This window comes from Buteo buteo, chromosome 15 (assembly GCF_964188355.1).
Source record: "Buteo buteo chromosome 15, bButBut1.hap1.1, whole genome shotgun sequence".
NCBI classification, from domain to species: Eukaryota; Metazoa; Chordata; class Aves; order Accipitriformes; family Accipitridae; genus Buteo; species Buteo buteo.
In genome coordinates, this window is record NC_134185.1 from 20,555,905 (window position 1) to 20,583,587 (window position 27,683).

General features: G+C 40.0%; 2 protein-coding genes across 4 annotated transcripts in view; one reads left to right on the plus strand and one right to left on the minus strand.

The window, feature by feature from the left end:
• CRYBG1 (crystallin beta-gamma domain containing 1) overlaps window positions 1–3,349 on the plus strand; it is a 68,900-nt gene extending 65,551 nt beyond the window's left edge. For all 3 annotated transcript variants that reach the window (XM_075046703.1, XM_075046704.1, XM_075046706.1), the window contains exon 22: window positions 1–3,349. In XM_075046703.1, coding sequence (XP_074902804.1) covers window positions 1–89 — 89 coding nt within the window. In that variant the 3' untranslated portion in view covers window positions 90–3,349.
• On the minus strand, window positions 2,894–27,641 carry RTN4IP1 (reticulon 4 interacting protein 1). Its single transcript, XM_075046708.1, has 9 exons — window positions 27,259–27,641; window positions 25,422–25,573; window positions 24,556–24,624; window positions 24,191–24,315; window positions 18,874–18,922; window positions 17,201–17,337; window positions 14,837–15,020; window positions 13,398–13,490; window positions 2,894–3,027 (listed from the first exon to the last, which is right to left on the minus strand). The coding sequence occupies exons 1-9, from the start codon at window positions 27,512–27,514 to the stop codon at window positions 2,911–2,913; spliced, it is 1,182 nt and encodes a 393-aa protein (XP_074902809.1). The 5' UTR covers window positions 27,515–27,641; the 3' UTR covers window positions 2,894–2,910.
• Window positions 27,642–27,683: the final 42 nt, after the last annotated feature.

The following is a 27,683-nucleotide window of genomic DNA, read 5'->3' on the forward strand; positions in this document are numbered from 1 at the left end:
GGGGCGCACAATATGATCGTGACCATGTTGTTGTCAACACAGTCAACGAAGAAAAGTTAACGCAGTGTTGGGAACCACTAGTTGTATAAAGCCAAACAAGCAAAGATGACGTTTGAATTAGCCACTATTCCCGACACTAGAATTGGTACTGCCATCTCTGAAGGATACAGGATCAACAATGACAGCTTTGTCTTTTCTTTGCAATTTTAAAAAGAACAAGCAACAGAATGATTTTACCTCTCTAAGATTGTTATCCCTATAAAAGCTTGAGTATCTCTCAACCTTTTTTTTTTTTTTTTTTTTTTAAATCATCACAACTTAATGTGATATAGAGAGTGGTAGTATACCTCGGGCTAGAGTGGAAGAACTAAAGGTGAGAGACACCCCGTGGAGTTACTGTTGTGTCAGTGAATAGTTAATCCAGAATAATCAATAAGCGTAATTTAAAATTATTTTTTAAAGGTTTTTTTTTTAACTGAGAGAAGGGCTAAAAAAATAACTAAAGCGTATTTTATAAAGGACAGGAGTATAGTGTGTATGTGAGTATAGCAACTTGGACCTATGGGCTGTAGTATAGAGAAATATTCACTACTGGAAATTAATATATTTGTTTCACTGGAACAAACTTATGTTTACTGAAAGTTTAAAGACTGCTAGCACACAGCACATCCAAAGAGTTTTTTAACATGTGGCTGCAAATATAGTTAGTATGCTAATACAGTAAGTCCTAAATTAAGAAAAAATTCTAGATTTTTTCTCATGTAGAGACGATGTAAATTAGTAGAAGTTTGTTAAGAAAAAGAGGGATGGCAAAAGGATGCATCGGAATGTGAAGAACTTGCCCATTTTCTAGGCTGCCTAACTTTTTGAGTTATGGGTATTTTACTTATTTGCCAAGTCAGATTTTTATCTTATAAAACAGTTCCAGTAAGTATAGTCTTCCTGAACTGCAAAATCACATAGGAAACAAGAATTCTTAGGGAAAGCATCACTAAAGATGACTGCAACAGCACCTAAGCATTGTGGTTACTAAGTTTTTCAGCCACTCCCTGTTGGGCTTACCGTGGAGAATGCCAGACTCCCAAGTATTTCTGGTGATGTTGGAGAGCAACGTCCACGGTGGGCTGCTGGCTCTTGGTTGCTGCTGGGCAGAAGCGTCACGCTGCTCTAGTAAGGGGCATAGCCAAGCCTGGATACATGCCCAGTCACAAGGGCTGTGCCCATTCAAAGTAAGTGTTACTGGTTTAGTGAAGAGCTCGTGACAAGTAAGACATACTAATGACGGCAGAAGGTTCTTCTGTTGCCCTGCTCTTAACCTGGTTTTGTTAGTTTTCCTTAATAACGTTGGCAAAAAGGTAAAATACAAACAAAGTCTTGTACTATGCTGCTGTGTTTTGTTCTGGCTTAGACCAGTGTTATTACAAGCTGCTCCTAGGAGCATCCAGGCCTTTGTCTTGCATAGTAAGTCTGTTTAACATTTTCATTACTATTGTATTGCCTCAAAGGATACTGGTGCTTTTATTGTTACCACCCTAGAGGAAGTGCCTTACTAATTTTCCTCCTTTTGTACAGACGTACTTAAGTTTTGTTGCTCTGAAATGTGCTGCTTATAGTTCTTCATAGAAAATGTGTTGTTATTGGTTCCAAACAGTGGTACTTTGTCATAGTGATGTGCTCTTGCTATATATAATATAGCATTTTACAAATAAATTTAAGTTAGGTAACTTTTTATTGAAATTATTTTTAAAGGTAGAAAGCTGACATTTTACGGTTAGTTTTGCCTTCTGTCTTGTGCCCTTCTCTGTCCATAATTCTCTGCAACAGCTAGCTAATGAGGAATGAATACGTGGTGTGGAATAGCTGCAGGCTCTGAGGAATGGATGCTTCTCCTGTACAAGCATGTGTTCAGTGCATTTGTACATGCGGCCACAGTTCACAAGGCTGCTGCTTCTGTCCCCTGGTGGAAGCACTGCATGACATGGTTTTTCCATCACTGTAGCTGCACCACAGTAAATGTGCAGCTCTCAATTAAGAGGTTACCACTTTCCTTCAATCCATCTGTGTAATTGCAGGGGAATTCACACCATAGCCCATCTCCAGCAAAATGGTAAGTTTAAAAACAGACACATACCCCCTCAAGCACTTCATCCCCACTAGCAGTGACAGGGGGCATGGCACGAACATGGTCTCTTGATTACTGACAAAAACTGTGTCTAGCCTACCTGCATAAACACTGTAGTCAGCTGAATCTGTGCCAGGAGTTAGGCAATTAGAATAATTATTAGTTACAGATTGATTTTGTTCCATGGTTCTACTTGGATTAGTTATGCTATGAGAGATTTGCCATATCAAGATTAAAGTACCAGTCTTGAGACAGCAATGTGACCACTTAGTACAGGAAAAGTTTACAGGTTCTGAGAACGAACTAGATTGAGTAATAACATATATTAATAAAGGTGAACAGAACTAGGAAAGGCCAAGGAAAAAAAGGACAGCACAAGTTTCATATGGACAATTAGATAAAAGCGTGCCTCACCATTTCAGGACTTGGCTAAAACATCTGGAAAATAAAAGCTCCAAGATCTACAAACTGAAAATGCTGCCGGCTGTTCCTCTTATCCCGAGAGTGAAGGGTGTTCTGCGAAAGTCACAACTACATTCTTAACATGGTTTTCATGTAGAAATACCTAAGGGGCATTAGTATTTCTTGTCTGCATATTAACAGTTATTAACAGGCAGAGTATGAAGGAATCAAAGAGGCTTTTCTAAAACAAGACTTTTTTTTTTTTTTTAAATTGCACATCCTCTGTGAGTTTTTAAAGAAGAAACAGTTGCTACATACCAATTCATGTTCAAGTGTAATTTACCAGTAAAGGACTGACTGCAGGCAGAATAATGATTAGAGATACTTTATTTTTTACCAATTACATCGATCACTGTTTTTCCACGTGCATGTCCTCCTTCCAATTTCAGAAAGGCCTTTGGAACTTCAGAAAAAGAGAAGACTTGATCAATAACTGGTTGAATCTACAGAATAAAGAAAAAGTGTCACTATATTAGAAATAAAATAATGTATCACCTTCACACTTCAAAACTGTATGAAGAAAGGGGGGAGGTTTCTTTACAGTATTGAGGGCAGAAGTTGCCAAATAACGTAGTCACTAGCTTTTAACTTTTTCACAGACCCCTATGCATGCAAGAAGGTTTTCTGCTGCTCTTTGCCGAAGTTTTGAAACATATTCACTAGCACAGTTTGGAGCCCTCACCTGGGACTCTTAACAATAAAGTCACGTTTAAAAGCTGACACTGTGGTTCAACTTCTTGTTGTCCACGATGATACACTGAGGAAATGGAAGAACATTTTTTTTTTCTTGTATTTCTCTACTGGTTTTCTTATTAAACCCAAGAATTTTCAAAAGGTCAGATATTTTAAAGATACCTATTAATCTAGTGCCTATCTGTATCAGTACATGCCTCAGTACCCTTAAAAGACTTGGCCACAAATGAAGTACAAAAAAAAAAGTCCACAAACATTTGTTGCTGAATCATTTAGATACACTTGAAAACTCAGCCACTGTGTATTCCAACAGGCATACATCATTAAGCCCAGCTTACATTGGCTGCTATTTTTGGCATTAATTTTGTAGAGTACCCTTCTGGATTGTTTCAGACTCATTTCTAATAATGAAGGTGAAACTACTCTATTCGCTGTCCCCATTATTAACTAAGGAGCCTGAAAACCCTATGAGCATTTTCTTTAGACAGCACAGTGTACTGACAGAGGCAGAAGAAGTCCCAGCTGGTTCTGGAAATTGCTTGTCACTGCTGGTCCAAGGGAAGAGACTTTTTCTATAATCGAGTTCTGAGTCAGCCTTCCAAAGGCCAAAATAAGATCTGTGTACAAAAGTACCTCCCACACCTCTTCCCAAAGATCCTCCCTACCTTGAGGTTGGTCTCTTACCTTGGATCCCCTAACACCAGCCCAATGTTCTTGCATTGATGAACTGATCCTAATCCTTTTATCAGAGGAAAACTAACCGTAGAGGAATCTGCAGGTAGCTCTTGCAGTAATGAAGATTTGAAGTAACAAAGATCCAAACGCCCTATTTACTGTGCTAGACAAAGATATTTGTTATTTGTGTCAATGAAAAAAATATCTTCAGGCTTTCTCCTCACAGCTACTACTAGCGCACACAATATCTTGTTGAGTACTCCAGAACTGGTAACTGCCCTCTCCTGGTAGCACATGCATCTCACTAAATAGAAAAAGGAGTACAACAGCTAAGGACACAAACAATTTGCCAGCCAAAGGCTTGCTTACTTTTACCAGAAAGCAAAGGATATGTATTCAGACATATTGGTTAGGAGGTGAACGTGCAGCACTACCAAAGAAAGGTTTTCATATGCACACATTTTCCAAGCAGAACTGACCACTCAGCACCCTACCCAACAGCACAACAAATGCAATCTGGTAGTTGTCCGTGCTCATGTAGGTCCTCTTCTCAACTTCTTAATTTTCTCTTTATTCATACCCAGTACCTTACATTTAAGTCCATTCCTTGCACTAAAATAACTACTGGTTTTGCTTCTATGATAACAGTAATCCAAGACCTCAATCTAACTATTACACGACTATCTCCTAATCTTGTCACTAGATTATCCTTTTTATTTTGTCAAGGCAAACTTAGCATTAGAGTGAAACTTTACATGACAAAAAAGTAGGAACGAGTGAACCCCCTCCAAAGAAAACGTCAGGATTAGCAGCCAAATCACGATGAATGCAACTGTGCAAATATATTCACAAAGTCCCTCAAACTTGCCATGCTGCAGGTCTTCCCCTTGTTCTGCCAGGACGATCTCTGTAAACAAACCTCTAGCAAAGAGAGTAGTAACACACAGAGGGGTGCCACAAAGATAGCATGTAGCACTTTCTGCTGCTCAACTGGGGAAGAAACATGGGGTGTGACCCATCAAGTTCAAGACAAAGTCATGTTTGGTCAGCATCTAGCACGGAACAGAAATGTCATCTCAGGCATCAGCAAAGTCAGGGACATGGACCCAGGGCAGCAAAAACACTGAATGAGACAATGGCTTTCGGTAAACTGAGCATCCGAGTAAACTGCAGCTGCTGTAACTATCAGTAGGAGGAACACGCTGCTGATCACTAGTGACTGTTTTGAGGAAGACCAACCCTTGCTTTCATAGCAGAAGCTTGGGAAAAACCAACTCGGTAACCTTGTTAAACCAAGCACAAGTGCCGCACTTGGTACAAGTACTTATTATTAATGGCAGTTACATACAAAGCTGTGCTTCCATTACGAAAAAAATAATACAGAAACTCAGCCTGCTGGAGCATGCACACAGATGACCATAGCAGCGCAAGAGGCTGTGAGGAGGCGAAAGGTATTCAGGGAATGAAGTAGTGCAGCAGCACAAGGGATTCCAGGGAAAGGCAGAAGTTAATTTCAGACACTTCAATGTTGTGCTACCTGCAGTCGTTTATTGTAGACTGCAGCTTATAACCCTGACAGAATTGGGTATGTTAGGTCCTCAGCCTATTAGGTAAAGTTAAAAGCATCGCGTTTGAAAACTGGTGACACAGGGATTCAGAGGAACCCTGAATTCAACCTCACAGTTCAAAACACAGTGTGTGTTGCAGCCACCACACACTCAAAGCCCATCTACTACATTGATGTAACCTCTAGCTCCATTTAAACACCGGCTTTAGGCAGTGCTATAGAGAGACATGAATACTAAATTGATGATCTTGACAATCTAGAGCATTAAACATTTTATCTGGCTGGCTGGTCAGCCCCATTGTTTGAATAACCCTGAAAGGGCTGACCGTGTTGCAGCACAGTGATTCACTCAGCCTTTACCATAATCCACTGACTAAGATAAAATTTCTTCCTGTGAACAGACAAACAAGTAGGGGAGCGTCTGCTGTTTGTTGAATGTGTAATAATAAATGGAGATTAACTGGATAATAAAAACACTGCCTATTTACAGCCACACATCAGTTCCTTGCCAGAGGACACCTATTTGTTCAGGGAAAAGGGATTAAACTAAAGTCTGGGAGAGAAAGGATTACACACACACGCATTGAAATGTTTATCTGAAAACAGATTGGGCCTGAAAAGTATTTTCTTCCTCTTCATTCTCTCCAATGCAGTACATACTATAGAAATGAATCTCAGGTCTCTTGAAATGAACTCATGTGTTTGGAAAAATAGAAAGAGTAATTGCTGATGCTGATTAAGGCTATCCTACACAGAGCAGAGAAGTGGTATCCCAGCCAATCCGGCTCTGAGCGCAGCAGGCAGTGAACAGGCACTGGCAGGAGTTGACTGGTCAGCAGGAACATGCTCCCGCTAATGGCAAATTCAAGCCCACCCTCGGAGGTCCCCATTTCTGTGGTAGCAAGGACACAGCCTGAATTTATCAGGAGAGGACAAGTGAGAACATGAAGGGAAGGAAGATGGTTTTGACCCTCATATTAGCAACAAGTCACTCCAGAGAGTGTGGAGCTGCTTCCTGCCGCTGGAGGGAGAGCTAGAGCCTTGAAATTCTCCAGACAGAGAGGAATTGAACCTCTGAGGAGCTCAGAGCAAGCCTAGTTCAAAGCGGAAAAGAAAAAAAGTCGCCTCACTCCAAGGGCAATGACAGTGCATTGGCTCTCCCCCAGGTTTGTAAAGGATGGCGGTGTCAGAACTGCAGGGCAACCTTGCTTTGCTGAGTGCCCGCCTCCCAGCGCACAGACATACCCGACTGACGCCTCCGTCAGCAGCCATGAGTCTCATGACTTGGGTACACGCTTTGGAAAAGACACGTGGGTGTGCACGGAGCAGGAGCTGTGATGTGCTCCACCAGGCATCAAAATCCTCACATGGGCTTGCTGTAATGGAAAAGACCTGCTCGCCATTTTGGCTAGCTGAGTTAGAAGATAAAGGCTGTCTTCCTCGAGAAATTACCACCATGCCCAAATGCAGTATAGGGGCACAAATGCACAAATGCAAGGCTTGATGCTCCCCTTTGGCCTTCAGTGAGTCTCCCTTCAATGTCAACAAGAATCATTACAAAGAACGGTCCCTGTCCTGTAACTAAACACTTAGTTATCCATTCAGTACTTTATTGTCATCTCATGGAAAAAATGCTGGTTTGGGACACTGCTGTTTCTGTCACTTCTTCCCTTTAGCTGAACACCTCCTCTCTGCTGTACTCAAGTTCCATGTTCTTTAGGTCTTAATCCCACCCCTTTCTTCATCCTCCCTTCCCCTTAAAATGGCATGCAACAATGTATGCTGAGCTTCATACTGCTTGCTAACATCGGGTTCAAGGGTCAACCCTCACTGAAGACAAAGATTGAAGTTCTTACTTTCTGGAACAGCTGGCTCTGGTCACACATTGTATGGGTAGCTTTGCAGCTATGCAGTACTATGTTTTTGGTTAACTTGTATCTCAGAGAATATGCACTTTCATCCAAGAGCACACTGAAGGACATCAGGTGCATGATATTTCTGTCCCAAATGCCTAACAGAAGTAAAAATGATCCAACGATCCAGTCTCATACACCCTTAAAAAGAATGGTGGTTGCAGTGGTTAAGACATGGCAATGGAAGGCATGTGTCCTGGGGTCTACTCCCACAGTCACCTTACCAACAACTGTATTCCCAGGTTTTGTTTGTTTTTCAAGCCAAGGTACATTCTTTCATATCAAGCCTCTAACACCAGCCCACAGGAACTCAAGTATCATCTACAATTACTAAAATGCTAGAAGATAAATCCCAGTTAAGCAGGCTATTAGGGTATGGTTCCGAGTGTAGAAGAGGCTTAAAAAACCTCTAGTTCATTAATTGGCCCTGGCAGAACAGCTTCTACAGAACACAATGAAGAGCAGAAAGAAACTGGAACAAGCCCAGAATTGTAGTGTATGCCAGCCTAGCCCAAGCTTAAATCAGTAGAAACGAGGACGATCCTGGGTTTAGTTACCTACTGAACCATGCCAAAAAACTATTAACTAAAGGAAACAGCAACTCTCTTTTCTAGAATCCCCTAGCAGTAACGTTCATGGTAGCTGTCCTGATATTTATGCTGGTAATTAAAGCAACCTGGGGCAACACTACCATATAATTAAGACAGGACAAACTTTAGTACAGAGATATATATATATATGTGTATATATATATTTATATATGAAAGCATATTATACATATTTTATATATATTAGAAGAATAGTCCTGTGTGACCTGCATCTCCCCAGGTCTCAGTAAATTAAACTCACAACAGACAAGAGCTGTCTTGTTGACCCCACATTTCACTGCTGTGCTGGACATAATTCCCTCCTACACTAGGGGACTAGAGTGCAGAACACCAGGACTGCCTTTCTACAGAATATGCAATTACATCAGGCTGATGCAACACATTTGATTAAATACCTGGTATATGATGAAATTTTTCCAGACCTTATTGTGGTTCATGTGAATTTACATATTCAAACCCTATCTCTCCACAGTATACAAAATTTCCATTAGTCTTCTTCACAGACACTTTATGATGTAATTACACAGCACTTTCATAAAGAGCATAAGCAAGCTACCATGTCCTGGAAGAGGAAGAGCAGATGTGTTTTAATAAAAATCACAGTGGTTTTTTTGGTGGCCATGACAAAATGCAGATAGAGGTTCATTTTGGAACAGGAAGGACTGAACAGAGCTTTTGGCAACCTCTCCTTGATCAACGCCTCTGGGCTCTAGCAAACCAACCTGGCAAGCACAAGCACTGCAACAAGAAAACACAACATTTAAAAAAAAAAAAAAGTGCAAGCTTTGCAATTTAGCATGGAGAAAGATGGTCATCGGAACGAGTGTGAGTGACTAAAGAAAGTGGGGAGAAGAACTGATCTCTAGTCAATTTAGACATTTAAGTAGAGAATTGCTACCCTGGTGTCCTTTTTCAGATGGAGACCGTCAAGCAGGCATCACCCAAGGGCAAGTCACCTCAGGTACCTTAAGATACCTTAGCACAGCCATTAAAAACAAAGACTGGAATTACTGCAGAGAAGGCCACATCTAGAGATGCCAGATTTGGAGAACGTTCAAGAACTCCATATGTTACATTAGCTGTTTGGTATTCATATAGATGAGAGAAGTCTGCAACAATCGTGCAATAAGGGCCAGGGGAAAAAGTTACTTGCAGAACTGTAACAAGATGAATTGGAAGCAGATCAATACACACCGTTACAATAGAGAGTCAAGAAGCTGCGATAACCTATGTAATGCTAGCAGGAGGAATGTAAGCCATCTTCATGGCCATCCAAACAACTCAAAACCCAAGTAACATCAAAGTGGATGACCACATCCATTTGTGTCATTTACTTCCTGGATAGCAAAGACTAGCAATACAAAACAAGTGAATTCCACTTATTAACAGGGTATCTCAGAGCAAATCACCAAAGGTGGATAAAGGGCATTAGCCCCCATTAGTAGTTAGAGAAATTATGGTAGCAAAAGGCTAGGTGATTTGTACAGCATTTCTCAGGAAGACAGCAGCAGGGCCAAAGAACAGTCACCATCCTGTCCTCTAAACCACAACAGCCAGTGCTAAGTCCAAAGCATCCAGTGTCTTCAGCAAAATGTATAACCAACACTACACACAAATTACATTAATATAGGCATGCAGTTGCTTTTTCTTATGTGTGCCTGTGCTGTAACATTTATCTAGAAAGCAAACAACACAGAGAATGATCTATTCATTTCATGATTGGAGACTCTACTTGTCCTTTAGCCTTCCTTCTGCAAAATCAACTTTCACCCATCAGCCCATCTGATGCAACTCTGCTCTGAAGGAATATTAAGTCACCAGAAATACTGCACACACACCCCTGCACTGCATTTAAATGGCACTGCATTAAAATGAAAATGAAAATTTCAAATTTCTGTAGGGCTCCACGTTAACCCACGTCCTATCATGGTCCAGCAGGAACATACAACATACTTAGTGCTCCCCCATACAACACTAAGGAGTCTTTTGAGCCTGCCTTCCTCCATCAGGCTTTATAAAAGGCAAAGTGCTCAATTATAAGTTAGAGGCTTTCTATAAGCTTATGTAGTTATATATTTTCACCAAGGACTAAATGGCACATCCATAGAAAAGAGGGAAAACTTAAGCAAGCAGCAAGACCCAAGACTGTCAATGTTAAATGCGCAACACCGACCACAAATACATCAAACTAATTCCTAACAAGCTTTTCGGTGACGATGCTGGCAGCAGAGACCAGTGACAATGCTTCAGCGAACCGTGTGCCAGCAGATCTGTGTCCTGAACTAAAGGCTCTATTGAGTTCAGTTCTCTTTAGATGAGAACCTTGTAATTCACCAGAAACATTCTGCCATGGAAAAAGATCCCCAGCTTCTGACATACGCGTCATCAACTCATTTGGTGGAGCCTGCGTTAAGCCAGTCCATACTGGCTCATAATTAACTAGCAGAGTTCAACCCACAACAGGGACTTCTAAGCAGTTTAGAAAGTAGCCAGTATCTCTAAAGTTTGGCAAGGAAATAATTGTTTTTCCTCCATGCCCACTACTGTTGCAGCAGACTCCCAGCCCCTAAGTCTCACAATAGCCTCTTTGCAAGATATGCGGCTGCAAGTCAGGGAAAGCAGCTCATAAACTGAAACTGGTTTTACAATCCCCAGAAGTGAGCTGCCATGCAGGTAAATTACAAAAGGAAAATTATTCTCCTTCCTTGCACTACCAGCTCATCAAATCCTCTCCTTCTCCTCCCCATTATAAAAGGCTGTTGAAAGAACCCCTCCTCATAGCTGACGTTCTGCAAATCTCTATTCCTTGCAGCAAAGATCATCCGTGTGAAAAACAAGTATCTTTAAACAAAATACCTTTTTTGCTTATTCTTCACTCACTAAAGGATTGAGAATCCTTTTGCTTTCACAAAGGAAGATGATGAACTCATCAGAACTAAAAATCTGTGTTGGTGCAAAAGGACTAAAGGAAAAAACACTGACAAATCAATGTGATCTGTAACTGCTTCAGGGGTATGCTCTTCAAAGCTTCACTTACTGTAACATCATCCCTTTAAACCATCAGCTCTTTTTAATTTCCTTCATTTAAATCCTGCCTCATGATATATACTTTCCTGAAAAAAGCCTCTCATTTTCAGGAGCTCTCCAATTGCTCTCCTATTCACACTTCATACAATCTCAAAATTAAGATGTATGTAACAGAAAAGAGGATTCACTGAAATTTCAAAATAACTAAATCTGCATTACTCAAAACTGTATTCACTCAGAACTAAGAAGTTCAACTACATGAGCTCACTTTGCTGGCTTCCCCAAGTCTTCTTGCTATTGCTTCTTTTATTGCTTTGTGGTGTTTTTTTTAATTCTCATTTATTCTCTCCTATTCAAACATAAACATTTCTTTTCACTTAGTTATAGGAAATTATGGTAGACTTCCTCTAGTAATTCTTAACTGCCTTTTTTTAAAATACCTACTCTTCTGAATGGATGATCTGCCCATTTAAGAGAACTCTTGTGTCTAGACAATAAAGGTCATAGTCTTATTAACATGTCTAAATGGAATACATCTGGGTCTTATAAAATACTGATGATAGCACAGGTGTTTACAACATTTTACAAAATAGAGTAAAATGCTGCTAGAATAATGACTATGCAGATAAACAGTCTGACATTATGACCTGTTTTTGCACAGAGAATAAAAGACCAAGCAAACATCTTTGTCCTCATGATCATCTTACAACAAAAAGTACATCAAGACATTCATATATGTACGACGTACATTTTAAATGGCATTACAATTCACCTGTCCAGATTATTAGGCAGAGAACACCGATTAAGCCTCATCTCTGTTGCATAAACAGGTGTTTCCCAAGAGGCTTTCATGGGCATATTCTGCATTTGTTTTGCATACAAGGTAGGAGCAGAGCACAAAACAAGTTGTGACTGGCCAAGAATCAGGACAAATGGTAAGAACAAAGACAAGGGCATTTCTGTTTCTTAGACGATTATAATTTAGTAGTGTGATTGGATGCAATCACAGGATGAGAAGCATCTTCTAGGGTTTCTTTCTTGACCATGGGATAATGCCTACAGCACTGGACATAATGCAAAGCAGGGCGGTGCAAAGCTGTAGCCAGGAACACACTTCACCACAGCTTATTTGCTGCTGCAGCCTCTGTTTATGAGTAGGTAACTTTCTAGGAAACACAGACTTTCCACTGGCTGTGTCAGCAGCACACTGGTCATAACACAGGAATAGGAGTGGCTGAATTCAGGAAGATTTTTATTCTGATCAGCAGCACTGAAGTGGTGAATAAAAGTAATCAGGCCTTAAGTACAACAGCAATTTATTTACTCTTCGCCAAACTCCAGAACATAATGCATAGCAAAAAAGGAGATCAACACTCAAAGTTTGAGATCTAAACTTTACTCATATGCACAAATTTTGACCACAAGATGGTCTGACAGTTCACATACTGGAATTACCAGCAGTCATGGCAGACTCTAATTCCTCTTCTGCTTAGGTACCACATTAACAGCACGTTGTCCATATTCTATACTGTGGGAATTTTGGCAACATGAAATTATCCAAAAGAGGACATTGCCAGAACCTACAGCACCACACAATCCAATAAACAGGCAATCAACTGCTCACTCTCAACACACATTTTGTAACAAGCTCATAAACCTGAAAAGATCAGAAAAGCAGTAGTCTATCTGCCACTTCATGCCTTTCCTCCAAGTCCACTAAGAGATTCCCCGAAAGCTTATGAAGCTCATGATATTCCAAGTCACTGAGCTGAATTAGCACAAACATTACACTCTGAAGCACTGAAACAATGAAACACAAGATTCTTGTCACCAGTCTGCCAATGCAGATCATCTATGACCTGCAATAACCTGAATATTCTAGTTCTGTGCACATTATGGGCAGGACTCCTGATCATCCAGGCTAAGCAATTTTGCATATGCAGATACACACAGTCACGTTCATTCTGACCAAATGAACCAAATGAGGCCTCTTAAAATATGTAATTTTCAATACCAGAGTTCATGCTAAATGATTCCCGCTGGCAAAAATAAACAATCACTGGACATTCTTTCCTCATAACTTAGTAAGCTTTGTGTTTTTAAAAACACAAAGAGGTGGAGAGGGAGAAGGCAGAACAGTCTTAAGGATTATGAACTCCTAAATTCCATGCAAAAGGCAGAAGTTAGAAACTGGAGCAAGTCAATTCTTAACTAGGTTTCCTCACTGTTACTCTCATAACATTTTATTCCCTAATTGTAAAATACAGCATTTTTGAGTCAAAGCAGCACCTTTTTCAACACAAATACCCAAATAACCATTACTGACATACCTTTCCAGAATCAACTAGTTCTGCTATTTCATCCAAACTTCGGCCACTTGGCATAAAAAATGCCCACCGATAATGGACTCCTTTAAAGAGATGCTGCAAGAAAGATCACAAATATATTAAAAAGTCATGAGAGGAAACTGAAAACGGGAACTAAAATTAATGACAGAAGCACTAAAGAAGTAACTTAAGGAAAAGACATGGAAATTATATGCTAGTGTCTGAAAAAAAGTCACCTAAGCATGTGGATTAAATGTACAGACGAGGATGTTGTATTACCACAATAGGATCAGGGTGAATTTTGTGTCCAATTGCACAAGTCAGCTAGTTGAGAAAAACCACCACCTTGTCTCTGCAGCTAGAAACAGCATTATTTGTTACATAAGAGAGAAATGGTGCTGTATGGGGGTGAAATAAACTCAGCAATGTGACATTTAGAAACTTCCACCTTAGTGTCAGTGATTAAATTTTCCACCATCACATCTGCCAAAGCCATCACCGTCCAATGACGGATGGCAGCTCACACAAAAACCATTTTTGGAAGATCTCACAAGCACAAGTCAAGAGCATCTCCTCTGAGTAAGTCATTACAGGAGTAAGAGCCATCATCTGCCAGAGAGAGGCAATTTTTAATACATGGCATACAATGTTCCTCATCACGGAAGCATGGACACTGAGAAATAACATTACGTTATTTCTTCCCAGCCTTTTCATTTTGTTTTTGAGCTTTCCTTTGAAAGTATTGATGCAGGACTTAGAATCTCATTCAACCGTGCCATCACAGGAATACCATAGCAACTGCTTAAAAAGCATTCATTTGGAGAGCAAGTACACATGTCGAGAGAAGAAAGAGAAAAGTTCTAAAAAGCCTCACTGATGGGGCCACTGGCAGAATGTTTTAAGATCCACTTAAGAAAACTAGAAAAATCAGTATCACCATCCAGACACATGAACATGAAAGACATGAAAGACTTTCTAGCCACCCTCAACCACTTTTATTACTCTCTGGTGCTGGAATAGGATGAAGAGAATCAGTCATGGAACAATGTTTTGAGAGAAAGCCTGACCAGCCTAAAGCAAGTAGCAAAATTACCCTCACTTCAATGAGGCAGGGATTTGCTCTGTTTACTATGAAACACTAGCTGTCAGCAGGACTCACTAGGGAGGCCACATGGAAAAGGCCACAATGAAAAGCACAATAAGGAATCAAAACTTCAAAGCACCCCAAACTACCACATACACCAATCAGCACCACCCCAACATATTTTTTTTCCAGTGCAAGAAAGAAGGAAAGAATAAAAATGCATGTGAAGTATACTTAATGATCTAAGAGGAAAATACAACAGATGCCTCTAGATGAGCCACATGACTAGCATCCAAGCCACAAAGGAAGCCACTAGAGTCCTACATAATATTAAAGTATATAGGATTTTGTCAAATACCTTTACAGTTTTGGAACCAACGGTGACTCCTGTTTGTAACATGCCATCAGCCACTCCAAGTTTGTCCATATTGATCAGGAAAGGTGTCACTAAGGTAACATACGTTGCTCCTGACCATTTCTTCAGGAGATCTAGAGCCCACTTCTCAGTGGATCCACCAACATTATCTAGGATGAAATCAAATCTGCAGACATGCAAAGAACAGGTTTAAAATCACAACATGGGAAAAATACTTTCATCATAATTAAGCTAATTCATATCAGAAATTGGCTATAGTTTACATTTTTACATGTCACTACAATGCAATAAAATAATCTGCCTGCAAGACAGTGGCAAGAAAGTCCCCAAGACTTCAGCTAAATCCCAGCTTTACTGTACAATGGGAGTTAAGTTTACAGGTTCTTGCCCATTCACTGCACAGCAGACACAGGCTATTTAGATAACTTAAACTGCACTTAAAACTCCAAAAAGCAGACTCTTAGATGCACAACTACATTCTCTACTTGCTTAAAGCCTTCTAGAGCTCTATCTCTTCAGCCTTCCCACCGAGACTACTGGTGTTCCAGTAGGTCTGGTCCTAGCATTGAAAAATATGGTATGTGCATGTAAAAACTAGTCTAGACTCACACCCTGAGTAGGAACATCTCCTGTACATGCTGTACTCACGTGAAAGTCAGTTCCAGTGGCCAAAGTTACATAAACAAATTATACATAAACAAATTATTCTGCTAACCCTTATCTCTTCACATCTTTTCCGTGAGCCAATTCTCAGCTTTACTTCTAAAAGTCTTTTTTGACCTCCTTATTTGTTTTGGGGCCATTTTACCTCTACTGACAGCTCTTTTCTTCACATCTACCTATTCGACGTAGAACCTAACAATGCAAAGGGTCTAAAACCTTCCCCCCATGGAATATGCAGCCTCTGGCAACAAGCCACAGTTTCAGCGTTCCTTCTCATTATCCCAGCATGTCAGCCTGTAAAGGCTGAACAGGCAACAGGGAGCTATCCACCTATTCTGTTAGATGCACAGCTCATTCTCATTTTCATCTGTAAATTTCCAGCATTCTCCAGATTGCAACAGATATGTATATACACATACATCTAATCTAAATAACCTACAAATAAGAGGAAAAATACTTTATGCAACTTAAATAGAAAAGTTCTTATCTCTGGAAAGACAGTTTTCCTGCCTGTCTTCCAAGGATGTGATTTCATGTTAAAGCTCAGTTGACCTAACAGTTAGCTGCCAACAAGAGAAATTAAAATTATGAAAACTAATGCTCCAGGAAAAACTAGCTCACTATGGGGTCTAAGTGAGTACAACTGAAAAGGAAAGGGAAGTAGGAACATCCCTCTCAGTATACCTGACTGATCAGCTTAGCTGTACCGTAAAACTGCACCCTAGGACAGTGCTGGTGGTATCTCCTAAAAAGGGTCACTTGCTAGAATGGGTGTTTAGCATTTAAGATGCTGAATTGCACAAAGGCAAATTTAGCACTGCTTGCAAACTGTGAAGTTAGCTGCTGCATGTCCTGCCCATACAGACAGTGCCGGTACCCTCACAGTTGACCTCAGGCCTGCTAACAATTACACCATAGTTAAAGGGAACATGCCTTCTTAGCACAGTTATCAGTAAGATTCTTTCATAGACTGAACGGCTTCTATTTTCCTTCCCATAAAGTTAACTCAATCTAGTTAAAAAGAGCAGTGTAAATATCATGTTCAAATACAAGTCACAGCAGACTAAGTTTAAACAGTTGGAAAGACTACAAAAGCAAAAAGGACTTCATTTCTAGAGAAAACCCCCATGCTAGTTTAAACATAACTGCTGTGACAAGATAAGTGTGATTGTTTATCAGAGGAAGCTGTACCCAACATTACAGAAGAGAAATTTACTCCCAGTTGAGTTGCACAGTGGCTAAAGACCTTCAGGCAAGTCACTTAACTGCTTCATGACATAGTCCTCCCCTCTAGAAGATCAATTTTACTATTTACTAACCTCACAAAGGATTTCTGAGACTTATTTTAATTTATTCATGCTTTGTAAATGCTCCAAGATCCTTGGATGGAAGCTGACAAAACTGTTCAAATCACAGTCATTGAAGAGAAGCATGTGAAAGCAAGCTTGCCTCCACAAGCCCAATTAACTGGCTTAGTCTTACAATGAAATCTGTGCTTGGGATACTCACTTGGCAAACTGCATTCAAAAATAAATTTGCTTTACAAAGTAACGCTTTAGAAATGGGGGGGGGGGGGGGGACACGAAAAGAGAGAGTTCTGATAGACTGGAGTCAAGCAATCAAAAGGCAGAAGGTCTGACCATCAACTCCTTCATCTCAGTATTAAGCAACACAAAAACGTACAAGGGTAATGTTTTAAGTTGCTCTTCCAGATTTCCAGATCTGTAATCAATCACATTATCCGCTCCAAGCTTTTTCATCAGTGTGCTGGCATCATGAGAACAAACTGCTGTCACGTCAGCACCCCAGGCCTTCAGTAGCTAAAAACAAGTATAAAAAAAAAAGAAGTCCAAAGTTTAAAATTTAACAAAGTCTCATTATATTTATATAATAAATGAGCACCTTTAGTAGGGAGTGGGGACACTGTGTTCCAACCCAGAATACCTTGTCACACATCCCACAGACAAACAGTGGTTAGAATTTATCAATATTTAAGGAGGTTTTGAGGAGGGAAGAGTTGGTGTGGAGGAAGGAGGATGTTTTTTTAATGCCACTTACAGATGCCAGGTCTCAGGATAAATAAGGCTTCAAATAAAATACTCAGTTTGCCATCTGCATCTGCCAGCTAAATGTATACCAAGAGGTATTGTCCAAGTTACCAATCTACAAAACTGTCACCAGATCAAGCATTAAATATTTTTAAATTTTTAAAATTAAAATATTTTATATTCCTACCTGCTCATTAAATATTTCATACATCTATCTCACTGTAAATAGCTTAAATATGAATAACAAGAAAAAAGAAGGAAGTCATCTCTGATTTACCACAGAGAGAATGGCAGGTTGTCTTCTACTCCAAAAGTTATAGCAAAGTAAAGGATTTTTGCTAGTTATTTATCTCTCTTGTAATCTCATTTTTCATTCACAGTAATCTTTTTTACATTTATTCTGGATTAATTAATGTAGTTTACTCAGGATTAATCAGGTAGAAATCACAACTAGTCAGTGGCTAGTCAGCCTTTTGTACTGATCTAATTTAGCCACCTGCTTTATAATGGATCAGGCAAATAGCATACCACTAAACATTCTCCTGTAAGCCTCTTTAAAACCACTGTGCTTGTGGTCTAGTAACATGGAACGCAGTGATGCAATCACCCAACTTCTATATTTTTTTCCTATTCTCAAGAGAAAGATGTTTCAGCATGAGATGACACCAGTTAGAATCAAAACCCCCCAATTAAGTGAAAGCATGAAAAGAGGATGTTCCACAATTAACGGATCAATAACAGAGTACGATGACTCTCCAAAGTTTAGAGCTACTGGAATGAAGACAGACAAAAGGGCAGCAGGGCAAAGACAGTGAGGGAAAGTTAATCTAAGCCACTGTGCTTTACATATACTGCACATAAAAGCCTGGTGCCTCTCATATCATTTGACCACCTACAACACTTAGAGTAGACGATACATTCTCCATCAGTTTTTCTACTCATACACCAAGTTCTTTTCGTATTTACGGAGTGGAGCTGACTGAAAGATAATGAAAACAGGCTACATATTTCAAGTTACACCAATTAGAGATTTCCTGCACCTAAACTGTGAAATGCCATCTTTCACTACCTACACTCATAACTCCTTTCTTTGAAAGTCCCTGCTTCCTACTTTAAACTAATATGATGTAACAAATGGAAAGCAATAAATCTGAATATACTTCACTTCTGGAAATATCAATCAGATCAATCAGACAGATTGATCAGTAGCTTGCTAGTTCACTATTCCTTCCCTCAATTCCCTTAATTTATTTTTTTTTCATATTGAATAGTTTGAAGATGCATCCTGGGCATGCTGGTTTATATTACCTGTACAGCAAATGTACCAACTCCTCCTGAAGCTCCTAATATTAATACTCTGTAAGAGAAAATTAAAATATATTAAATAGTTCTTTAAATAAACTCTATAGTAACTATGTGTTCTGATGCTTCTTATACATCTCTAACACCAAATTATTTTAAGCAAAAGATTGTATTTGTCATTCAATGTTACTTAGTGGTTAACTCTTCGGATAGCCAATAATGTGACTTAACATTGGTGATCATGCTTCCTGTGCCAAGAGCATTATCTCAGCACAGCCAAAGAGACCTCCTCATATGTGCTTTCCACTAAATCCAGGCAGTGGAGCTGCCAGGCAGTAACATTTATCACCCAAACCCCCTGTCCCTGTCCTCACTTTCCCAAACATAATTGCTTAGTTTGGGACAAAATCAGTTAAGTCTTTCTGTCTCCCAGACTCCACTGTTCTATCTCCTAAAGAAAAAAATATCTGATTCATCAACATCTTACACAAATTGGTGTTATCCAAGATAAAAAGTACTTTAGTATCACATTATTTAGGGAGACTGGGAACTTCAGAATATATGGAACATAATGTTCCCATATTGCATCTATTTATTTATCTATCTAAATATTTATGTAAATATTTATCTAAAAGACAAAAATAGAATTAAGTAGCCTCACCATAAACTAGTTCAAGTTCTATTAAATTAAGATAACTGCCTTTTTCTTTAGAAAAAAAGACAGTAGAATTTTTCTACTTCAGTACATCTCAATAAGACCCTGTAAATGCCAGGTTGTGGAAACTGGCACAGAAGCAAGAAAATGAATGAGTATATTACCAAATTATTAACAAATGAGAGTTCATTTTAACTGAACACGGTACGCTAAATTTCATAAAATGAATGCAAGTGTAGTTGTGTGAGAATCTTACTGCTAGCAGCCTAATCACTGTTCAAAAATTTAATCTGGATATTTTATTAAATAACTGAACTTCAGAAAGTGAATTAGTAAGAAAGCCTTGCTGCTGAAGTTACAAACACTGCTTGGACTTTGGACCCATTTGCTAATTCTATGACAAAAGTAAGATCCAAGATGAAGCCTTGGCATAGGATTGGGGAACATCATGTTTCTCAGAACTTCTGTTTGCCAGAAAAATTTCAGTACCTTCAGAAGCTGGTGATGTTCCTGTTTTAAATCTCACTGTGCTGGATGTTGAAGGAAATTGCTTTTTACAGTGCAAAATTGTACTATGCAATTTGGAGTCTCAGTTTACAAAAATTCTTTGAAGTAACCTAAGAGACTTGGCTTTGGTCACAGTATCCATTTTAAAATGCTTCCTCTTTTGTAACTGATCAGATTCTGTTCCCTCTTATTTCACTGATCCAAGCTGCATAATTCAGATTAAGAATTTGAAACCACAATGCCTGCAGCTTTTAAATTTGCCAAAAAGTACTTATCCTCAGAACCATGCTTCTAACGACAGATGCCTGAAGCAACATTCATATTTAGATTTTATTATACTTGAAAAGGCTCAGGGATGCTACACTCAAGATACTGGGTTAAGCCCATCTTCATCCTTACAAAGGACAGTCACAATTAAATCCTTTCAAAAAAACCTTGTCTAACTGCCTTTCCAATCTTACTCCTTGCTTAAAGGGCATTTCTTCCACTACAAATTTTGGAGAAAGATGTCGTTTTGAAACATACATTTTGCTCAAGGATTTAAGTAACATTTTCGGTTTTGAGGAGGTGCTTGGCTAGGACTTTTATTTTCCCCTTCAGTAAAAGCCCTTGAGATTCTTCAGTAGAAATACTTCCCAGATTTGATTTTCTTCCTATGTTACGTGGGCTATTTTCTACCAAACCTTCTAATTATTAAAACTCTCTCCACACACTGTGACTTCAAGAAAGCTCTTTGCTTCAGAGACAAACTGTCTGCACAGGAGATCCATGTGCCACAGCTCAACAGATGAGCATTTTTACAGCACTGAGGACAGCAAGACACGTTGTTTTGCACAACACAAGGAAGCATGGAAGCATTTGAAGGCACAGGACCTGTTAGGATGGTACTGAAGGACCACAGATCGTGGAAAGTGCTAAAGCGGGCAAAGTTTTGTTTGCATTGTCTCATGAAAACACAGCTTGGAGAAAACGTATCAGAGAAACTAACTGTTTCACTGCAAAGGTGAGCTCAGGAGTAAACTAACATACAAGCATGTGCACGAGGGAACAAACTAACAAATTATTCGACCTGAACAGAGATGCAAGAGAACCCAATTCTCTCAAAAGAACAAAACAAACATTCATACCCCATGCTTTGCTCCCTTCTGACAAAGGCACATAATTCAAGCCAGCATTCACCAAGCCCCACATGAGGCTCTAGCGGTTCAAATGATCAGAGAGTCAGCAGATCTCTCCAGATGAGCATACCGTGGGATTTGAGAGTTTACCCTTCTCCCTGGGCCCTGCTTGGAACTATGGTGTGGTCAGAAACTAGCATCAGGGAGCCAGGACCTGTTTCAGCTGTGTCCCCCCCTGCAAAAGACACAGGGGGTGGGGAGCAGGTGTACAGATCAAGGACTAACATTTTCTCCAGATTATAAACAACTAGCAATTTTCAGTGACTCAGCTGCATGCCAAATAAAAAATATTATAGTTACTGAATAAATATATCAATTGTATATATATATATAATTAAATTCCATTTGATTATGCCAAGAAGATATCCCTAATAGATCTATTCCTGTATCAAGAAGCATTTACCCTATCAAGAAGTTTTACAACCTACACTCACTTTGTACTTAGCAGATAAAATGATGAAGTAACACACAGACTTTGAAAAAAAAAATTTTCTTGGGATATTATATTATTCAAATTTTCATTGTAACAATATAAACCAGGAGTGTATGTTTAATAGCTTACAGTAACAGAATCCGGCATCTCTCCCCAGCATACTGAAACATATAAAATATTGACTGTATTTACATAAAAGACCTTTACTTAATATTAACATAAACGTTTTCAAGAACTTCTCAATTTGTCAGGTTTGTTTTTATCATGCTTTTTGTGAATACAGCAAGCAAGATATTTAACAGCTATTGTTGAACAAGCATATCCCCTTTCTACTAAAACTGGACACTGGCACACATAAGCAGCTCTCCAGGTTTTATCCACAGAGAACTCCAAAACAACAGAGTCATTCTGAACATTCTGGATAACAAGAATGTTCACTTTTAGCTTGTGCAAGAATATTGACATAAATTATGGTGGTATAGGATAAAAATTATGGAGAAATGACTGGAGTTATAGTGAAGCAGGAGACATCGTGAACAACGTAAGCACACTTCAGGTAACTTGTAAAAACAAAATCTGTGAAAGTGTGTGCAGATGCAGTAGATACTCCTGTCAGATCAACATATGGTCAGATGTTGGACTGTTAGCGAGTATTTCTGGTTAGCCCACCCTTCCACCTTAAAGAGGCAAAGAAAACAATACACACCAATAGAAAAATCTCGCTGTTTCTAAGATCTCTTAACACTGCAATTAAGTGTCAGTGAAGTAGGTTTCATGAAGCAATACAGCTGCTCTTTCAAAATAAGACACACTCTTGGGTATATATACACCCTTCTACATAGCTATTTACATACACCTACAGGAGAAAAAAACACCAACATAAAATCACATATGTAGGCAACTTCTTACCAAACATATTAAATTATTTCAAGAAATTAAGAAACATTATGTAAATTCTTGTTTTTGAAATTATTGCCTTGAGAGAGTAACGTAAAGTTCATGGAATATACTTTCACACAGCCCCTTCAATGCCATTTATATATTTTCCTACAAGAAGTTTCTCAGGGAAAAAAATCTACCATCACGTAAGTCATTCTCTGCTGTTTTTACAGTTCAAAACTTCTAGCTGGGAAACATAATGACTTTATAAGTACATTAAAATGTTTTTTGCTGACAGAGTAATTAAACATTTGGAACATAAAAGTAAATGTTAAATATAAAGACATGATATAAATACAGTTTGAATTTCACTTTTAACAATCTAAACGCTTACCTGAAGATTGGAAAGATACTTTAAACAAGGCTAGCCTATCAACATATCTTTAGGTTAATTCTATTTACATGTGAAAGTTAAGATAATAAAAAAGTCTAAATACTGAAAAATAAAAAGGAAGGCAACATATCTAGAATTTTATCGCTAGCTAGAAGTTAATTTCAATGACATCTCTTTGAAATTGCTTTAAATTTTGCAATTTCATTTTCTCAAAACATTATATTTAGAACAAGCAATTACTTTATATTTTCATGATGAAATTTACCATGACATATGAACAACCACTCACTCAATTATCTTCTAAAGATGTGGGTGAAGAATTTCAATACATCTAGTGTCTTTTGCAATGTGTTGCATTACAACAGTAACACCCAAGATAAGAGGAGGTCAGGCATCTAGACTCCTACTGCCCAATAATTACTTTATGACCTAAATTTTTGGTGCAGCATAGTAATTTTAATGATTATTTTTCAATTCCAGTATTTTTACTTTTGTCCTTCTTTCCATTCTGAACATTTTGCTATCTATTTACACAAACATCCAAAGGCCAAAGTAACAGCAAATTTCAATTATCAGGAGAAAAATGGTATCTGCTCCAATCTTTCAATGCATTTTTTCTCTTCTGTCCTCCATCTGCCATTGTCAGATTAACAGGTTGATAAACAAAGCCAATTTTTCTCTTTGATTTGGCTGCTCGTCTTGCACGTTTTCCTCTTCTCTTCTGCATTCCTGACCTCATCAAAGTTCTGGCCTACAGTCAAATGACACCCAGTCACCTGCTCATTTTTTTCTAAAAAGCTGGAAAACCAGTCTGTTCCAAATGGCCCATGCATGCAGGAACCGCATGAACCACACCTCTGTGGCTGAGAAGGCCTTTTGTGAGTTGCCAAAGTAACTCAGAAAGAGGATGTTACATTTGGATAGCTGTCCTAGCAGGCAGAAAGGCAAAGTCCCTATAAATTCCTAGAGATACCATCCTTAAATTCTCTATGTAGTCCTATACATTAGATATACATTGGACTACCTCTATATAGTCACTATATAGAGGAAGCGAGCAGCAAGTGACTAGGTATACTTCAGTTAGGGTCCTCATCTGAGCCTCCCTCTAAAGAAGCCTCTCTCAGCAGCTGTGTTGATCAAACCTAGCACCTTCAAGCCAGCTGGTCTTTGTGAATGTCATGGTGTAACAGTCTTCATCACTGTTGGACATGTCTTAGAAGCAGCTCATCAGTATAAAAATGGAACACTAAGTTTTAGCACCAGAACTATTTACTTACCTTTTCCCACTGCAATTACTTTGGTTCAGTCCTCCAACTTGGTTAACTGCAGACCAGGCTGTGAGACCAACATATGGTAATGAGGCAGCTTCTGTGTGACTGAGACACTTTGGCTTAAAAGACACCTGAAATAAAAGTAATCATATCTAAGTCACACAGCAGATCCTATGTGACACTGAAATATTTAAACAAGCTTTACTGAATTGCAGATCGTGTATTCCACATTTTCAACTGTCTTCGTAACTAGCTGGAGTCTAAATCAATCCAAGAACCAAGAAACAGTTACTTAGACACCAAAGGAAAAAAAAAAGCCAGTCTTTACGATTTTGGGTTTTTGCCTGTTAGCCACGTTTTTGAAAGTTTACCTCGTTTCCACTAGCCACCACAAATTCTGACAGAGTGCCCTGTTTCCATGGAGGAATTGCTGCCCACACCTAAAACCAAACAGAAAGCAACTATCAATTTTTGTGACTTTGCACATGACTGTACCTACACAGAAAAGTTTTCTTCATTGAAGAAATCTTTTTTCCAATTTGCAGAATGTCTTCACTATTGCTTATCAGAAACCAGATTAGCTTACTCTTTACACAAAAAAAAAAATCGCAAGACTGACTAAATGAAGGACTGCAGAGCTTTGTAAGTAAATTGTACCATACTGTGTGTGTATAAGACATAATTTTTCAAAAACCCCGAACTACTTCCATGCCAGGAAAGCCCAGATTGGAGGGGATGGGGCTGGGAGAAATCAGAATTTGCTATACTAAAACTGGTGAAATGTGAAAGCAACTAGTGAAGGTGAAAGCAAACAATACCAGTATTTATGTGGGGAATCACAAAGAGGTTCTTGGGTTGTGCAAGAGCTCCTATCCTAAGTTATTGAAGAAAAAAGACCAACTAATCCCTTTCTGTTAGAATTCTATCTTCAGTCAAAAATGAAGCAGCATCTTGAGAGTGCACTTATAGATAAATAAATCCCTCTCTTGCTACCACTGAAATGGATCAAAAGTTAAAAAACAGAAGGGAAACTTGCAGAAGCAAGTCTGGGAAAGACCATGTTTTTCAGAGAAAAAAAGTAGGGAAGAAAGCATTCTAGGAATTTACTGCCAGATAGTTCTCATTCAGAGTGCAACAACATAAAAACAAAAAACTTCTTAAGAGGGAAACAAAAGCTGAACATCTCACAGTATATTTTAACTATATATTTTAGAACAAAAGAGATTGGTGGTATCACCTCATCTCCAGGTTTGAAATAAGACACACTCAGTCCGCATTCCATAACAACACCAGAGACATCTCGACCAAGTGTTAGTGGAAATTCAGTCTCCGTGGTTTTGAGTTTCAGGGGATCCCGCTTCATATTTAATGCAGTTGCACCATAACCACCTGCAAAACATGAAAATAACCATGATATACCATAATGAGTTTTCATTTATAAACTGGACAATTCCAATCAGAAAGCATTGTCTGTACCTAATGTGCCTCATTTCTGTTATAACTTAAGCATGCAAAAAATCTTCAATATCTTATACTTTCACAGATTTTAGAAAGAAAGAGTAAATCTCATTCTGGCTTATTTGTCCATGAAATGGCTCTCCATTATAAAAACATTTAGTATGTGATAACAATATCAGAAATTCTAAGAAGTCCGCTGGAAACGCTCCATTTTCCAACAGCATCATGTAGCTACAAATCCAAAAGAACTCCAAGCTTTCCATTTGTCTTTTCAAATAAAGTACTGTAACAAGCAACATGAACATCACAGTAAAAAATATTAAGGCACACCTCCTAAGATGAGTAACCTGAGCTTCTATTCAGTAAGCAACAGCTAAATGCTGTGAACTCTCAGAATTACCCATCTAATAACTCTGCTCAGCCTAAAAAGTTTGCATTTGGGTGTGTATGCCCTTTTGAGTGTTTGGACAAGTCTGCCTAGGTGCCCTGTTATGCTAGAAAGTGTTTTGATACTGAAAAGAAACGAAACAGACACAAAAGCAGGCACCTCAAAAGTAGGATGAAAACATATTTTCTTCCAAATACTTTTACACTGACTCAAAATACTAGTTGCAGCCCAGCAGTTCAAGCGGGTCATTCAACAGCAATCCTCAGACAGCAAGTGTCCCATAATCAAACCCACAACCATATACAATGATTTTTTTTTTAATTAATTTATTAGAGACCCAAAACACAAATTACAGCTCTGTAGGCAGGCTTCCTACAGATATCTCTGCATGTGCTACTGAATCTGATTTGATAGGCAAGATCACTTCTCAACATGAAATATAAGGTCTTCTACTACCACAACTTTCTCCATGTGTTCTGAACCTTGAAACCGAGGAAAAAATCTGATTAAAATGTGTCAGATACAAAGAGTTGGTCAGTGAAAGAAAGATACAGACTTCCCGGGCAAGATGACAGCAGGTACCCAGAAGCCAGTTCAGGAAGAAGGAACAACATGGTTTGGATGAGGTCGCACGTGCCGACTTTGCGGCAACTTTGACCTTCAGCCCCATTCACCTCAAAGAGGCAGGAGAATCCAGCACCTCTCGGGGGAACGCTGCTCCTTGGAAGGGCGAGAGTACCACCACCCAGACGGCGGGGACGGGGGAGAAGGCCACGAAATAAACCCCACCTCGGTTATGTTACTAACGAAAGTAAGCTGACTGGGGAGCCGCAAGCCGGCGGAGGACAGCAATCGGTCACTGGGATTAAAAGCTTCCCCCCGCAACACACACACACGCATTCTCGCCTTCAGAAAGGCAATGGCTTTTTGTACCGTTCTTCCCCAAGAACGTGAAAAAAAATAAGTTTCGGAGAGGCGGTTTCCCACAAGGCTCAGGCCAACCCCTGCCTCGGGAAGGGGGGACCCTCTCGACACTGCCGAGACCGGCGCCTGCCGGGCCGGGGCGGGCCGCTGCCGAGGTCTGGACGGCGGGGGTCGCCGGGGGACATGCGGCAGCCGCAGCCCGAGCACACCGTGCCCTGCCGTCACACCGTGCCCTGCCGTCACACCGTGCCCTGCCGTCACCATCACGCCGGCCCGGCCCCGGTCGCTCGGGCTCGGCACTTACTTCTCATGCTAAGGTCGATGGGGTTCAGGCTTGCGGCGTGAACCTTAATGATGACCTCGTTCGGGAAGTGTATGGTGGGGAACACCATGTCCCTGGTGAAGCGCAGCACGTCGTTGCGGCCGTACCGGTCTATGACCCAGGAGGGCATAGCGCACCGCGCCCGCGGAGAGGCGCGGAGGCCGCGGACCGGCGCCTGCCCGCCCGCCCGCACCGCCCCGCGCAGCGCCCGACCGCTCGCCGCCCCCCGCGACAGCATGGCCGGGGGAACCGGGCCGGGCCGCGCAGCCGGCGCCCCGCGGGATCGGGCTGGGACGCGGCGCTCGCCGCTCGCCTACCGCGTTGAGGCCCGGCCCGGGCCGGCCCGCCTGCCTGCCTACCCTCCTCCCTCGCCCCGGCGGCACCCGCGGCCAATGGGCGGCCGCCTT